General features: G+C 47.9%; 1 protein-coding gene across 2 annotated transcripts in view; it reads right to left on the bottom strand.

The window, feature by feature from the left end:
- The window catches only part of Sufu (SUFU negative regulator of hedgehog signaling), a 163814-nt gene that overhangs the window by 130048 nt on the left and 29589 nt on the right, over nt 1-4177 (bottom strand). For both annotated transcript variants that reach the window (XM_004631486.2, XM_004631485.3), the window contains exon 3: nt 617-753. In XM_004631486.2, the coding sequence (XP_004631543.1) occupies nt 617-753 (137 nt within the window). The remainder of the gene's footprint in view (nt 1-616; nt 754-4177) is intronic.

The raw sequence follows: 4177 nt of genomic DNA, 5'->3' as shown, positions 1-4177 counted from the left end.
GAGTACTCTTCCTGCCTCAGCCTCCCAAGTGTGGAACTACAGGCAGGCGCTTATGCCACTGAGCTATATCCCTGACCAAACACTTCTGACAATTGAGGCCCTGCCTGATTCTAGCTTCCCTTCACCCTGTGGGGCAGCAAGTTTCTGGAATTCTTTCCCTTCTCTATCCCACCCTCTACTGTGCCTGTAGCCTCAGAAATATGGACAGGTCAGGCATGGTGCATAGCTGTAATTCTAGCACTTGGGAGGCTGAGGCAAGAGGACTGCCTTGAGTTTGAGGCCAGCCTTAGCTAAATGGTAAGTTCAAGGCCATCCTCAACTACAAAGCAAGACTCTTTCAAAAAGAAAGAAAAAAAGAAAAGAAAGAAAAACAGAAGAAGAGAGGGGAGGGGAGGGGAGGGGAGGGGAGAAGCGGGGACACCAGACCACTAGAAGCAGGAGGACACAGTGACATAGCTCTTTCTGTTATGGCCCACGTAGATTTCCACTCAGGGAAGACCAGGTAAAACAAGCCACCCTCACCACACAACAGGGATATAGTCCTCCCACAGAAAAACACCGCAGACACATCTACACCTGCAAGTTCCCAAAACCAACCAAGCTTCTGGGCTCTTACCTGACTGGAACACGTATCGGGCCAGGCCTTGCATTAGCTCTGCTGGCCATGTGGGTGGGGCAGACTCCCCAGTTTCTCTTTTCAGACGAAAAGTCAACTCAAAGCCAAAACCACTAGGCCCATCTGTTCCTGTAAACCTGAAAGGAATAAAGAGGGGGGAAAAAAATCAACCTTAGGAGAAACACTGTTTTTTGTTTTTTGTTTTTTGTTTTTTCAGAACCAGTGATTGAACTCAGCCCCTTGCACTTGCCAGGGAAGCACTTATTCCACTGAGCCATCTCCCCGGCCCCGAGAAGCACTGTTTTAACAGTCTGAGGAAAGCTCTTGCTGTGTGTGGTGGTCTCGCATGCAAACCCTCTAGTTTGGGACTTGGGGGAGAAGCACAAGAGAGAGAAGGGCCTGGAAAGCCCGGAGGAAAGCAGAGCAGGCCTTGCCCTCCACCTGTGCAGTGCAGCCCAGGTAGCCTGGGCAGCCAAACTGCCCCCACCCCCGCACTCTGATTAGGAGCTCGGGGTTTTGTGATTCTACAACATTCCTTTCTGTATGACTGAGGCTCATTACAGAAAATCTTCCTCATCTACACTCCTTACTTCTTCAAGCTGCTGCTCAGCACCCACTTACAATGGTTAAGATAATGAGTTCTAAGGAACCAAGACAGCCCTGTGCTCTGTGAGGGTAAGACCCTTTCTCCCCACACATTCACATCAAACAGCACTGCTCTCCATGAGCATGCCTCAATCACGGAGCAGAAGAAACATGCCCCGCCTCCCTTCCCATCTCTGGGGACCCCCGGTGGTGAGAACTATGGCTTTTGTGGCCATCTCCTCACAGTGACAATGAGGTAAGCTGGGAATGCCTCCCTCCAGCTTCCTGCTAGGATGTCCAACTCTCAGGAAAGATCCTGCAATGGAATGCAGCCAGGGGGCAAAGATGTGGATCAGAGGCAGGGACCCTGGGGGTGCCACAACCTCCACAGGTCAGGATGGCAACCACTGGGAGTTCCCAAGTGCCCCTGAGGCTTGCCAGCCTATGTCAAACATGTTCACGATATAATTTTCAGTAATTATATCTTGTGCAAACATGAGGCACAATGGTTATACATGTGTATACTCTCCAGCATATAAATACAAACCATAAGCTAAGATTACAGCTGACACCTTGTTAGCCAAACTCCTTAAACAGGATATCAGGAGAGCTCTCAAGGGCTGATGATGCAGCCAAGGCCCAACCCTGGAATTTCTCATGGAGTCTTTCCTTCATCATTATCCCCAAAAGACAGCTAGGAGACTGACAGAGAGAGAGCCCATGGTCTCAGACACTGGCACAGTCCTAGCCTTGGCTCTGTGTGCCTGGGGGAAGCCGGCCTTCCTGCACTGTGCAGGGGAAGATCACCTATGAGATAGATACTAAGTTCAACCTCTTTCAAACCAAAAATTGTATTCTTTATTATTTGTGTATTTATTTATTTAGAGACAGGGCCTCACTGCGCAGCTCAGGTTGGCTCCACTATGTACCCTATGTAGCCCATGCTGGCCTCAAATTCTCGGCCATCCTCCTGCATCAGCCTCCTGAGTGCTGGGATTACAGGCCTGTGCCACCATGCCAGCTCCTAACTATATTTTAAAGAAGCATCGATAGGATTTTCAAAAAAAAAAAAAAAAAGGATCTTCTCTGGTTCTCTAACAACAAGCATGAAGTTCTGGAGATCTGGCTGGGAGATCATGCTGGAAGTAAAACCAATTAAGCTATTTCATTTCCTTGCTGAACTGCTCTGCCTGGGTTCCCTACAACTGAGCAATGCTGAGAGCAAATCGACACAAACCAAGGCTGCAGAAACTGCCTTTGTTAAGGCTCGTTTGGAAGGGATGTGAAAAGTTGGAAGTAACGAAAGATGGACTCTAAAATTTTACAAAAGATGGGTCACCAGGGCAAAGGGAAAATTTCAAGCAGCCATGAATTAGAGGCAGCTATGTAAAACATATTAGACCATTATTCCAGGCTTTAATCTTGAGCCAAGGAAAATATATGATTTCCAACCACAAAAACTTGAGAAACAGACTAAAAGGAGTATGTTCCTTGTGGGCTGCACAAGGATTCTGATTCAGAAAGAGGTTGCAGTATAATTCACATCTACCTAGCAGCACCTCACTAATGAGGGCTGCACATATGCAAGCCTGACTGTGCACACACACATGCACACCATCTGTCTCCACAAAGGGGCTTCTGGGGCCAACTCCATGGTGGGCAGGCCAGCACTCACGTTGCTGTCAGGGAGGGAGAGGCCCAGCCAGATGGTCTCTACCTACATTTGATTACCACCCACTAGGCTTGCTGGACACAGCCTCTGAAACTTGAGTTTGGAATGGTCCAGCCTCAGGGTAAACACACAACCTGTGCCTGTCAGAAGGTCTCTGTTTCAAAGCAGGCTGCCCAGGCAACAGCCAAGGCCATTCTGCCTTAAAAATGTGCTGGAGGGGCCTGGCCAGGCCTGTAGACCCTTGTGTGAGAGCTGCTTCTGCCAGAGTGGTTCCATCTGACCAGAGGATGAAGGCCCTCCAAGGGAGAAATGTTTTCTCACATCTTCTGAGAGGAAGTTGTTCCATGCTGCCGAAGGAGATCTGGGTCAGTGAGAACAATTTTTCAGCACAAAAGGCTGCTGAAGCACTTGCTGGTGGTAAACGAGGCCAGCAGTACTTCTTTCCAGAGGAATTTTTAAAGGAGTAAGTTACAGACTCTCCCTCGGAGAATCTGGAGGGGAGGAGGTCTGTCCTGCTGCAGGACAGAAGAGATGGCTCCTCAACACCACTTCCACACCAGAACCACCTCCTCAGATAACCTGGAGAAGCTGACCTTGTCAGCTGTCTGGTGAGTCAACAACGGCTGTGCCACGCGCATAGCAATGAGACCTGCTGACAGAAAGAATATTGACCTTGAGTCCTAGACACACAGATGCCCGGCCATCAGAACCTGCCTCATGGTCCCTCCGAATCACCACACTAAGGGGGATCAAATAGTCTCCAAGAGGTGAAAATAACTGCTAATTTCAAGCAGGCAGTGAACAGGAGCCCAGGAGAGACTTCAAGAGGGAACCCGTAGCTGTTGGCACAAAAAAAAGCATACCAAGAAGCTGGCACTTGGTGCTCAACGGCAGTAAGGAAATGAAAATCGAACCTTCAGTGAGCTACCACTTCACACCCTTCAGCATGGCTGAAATAAATCCAGGAGCAACAAGTGTCAACAGGGAGAAGAAATCCGACCACTCATACATTGCTGGTTGGGATATAAAATGATGGTGCTGCTCTGAAAAACTGTATGGCAACTCTCAAAAAGGTAACACAGTTACCCTATGGTCCAGGAGTTGAACTCCTCAGTACACACCCAAAAGAACTGAAAACATGTTCACACAAAAGCTTACACACCAGTGTTCGTAACAGCACTATTTGTAATAGCTAAAAAGGAGATACAACCCAAATGTTTATCAACTGCAAAACAGATATAGATTTACAATTTTTTTTTAAATAATTTTTTTAAACATTTATTTATTTATTTATTGTGTGTGTG

This window comes from Octodon degus, unplaced genomic scaffold, assembly GCF_000260255.1.
Source record: "Octodon degus isolate 3935 unplaced genomic scaffold, OctDeg1.0 scaffold00042, whole genome shotgun sequence".
In the NCBI taxonomy this organism is placed as follows: domain Eukaryota; kingdom Metazoa; phylum Chordata; class Mammalia; order Rodentia; family Octodontidae; genus Octodon; species Octodon degus.
Note: the sequence above shows the minus strand (reverse complement) of the source record. Positions and strands in the feature narration are given on the sequence as shown.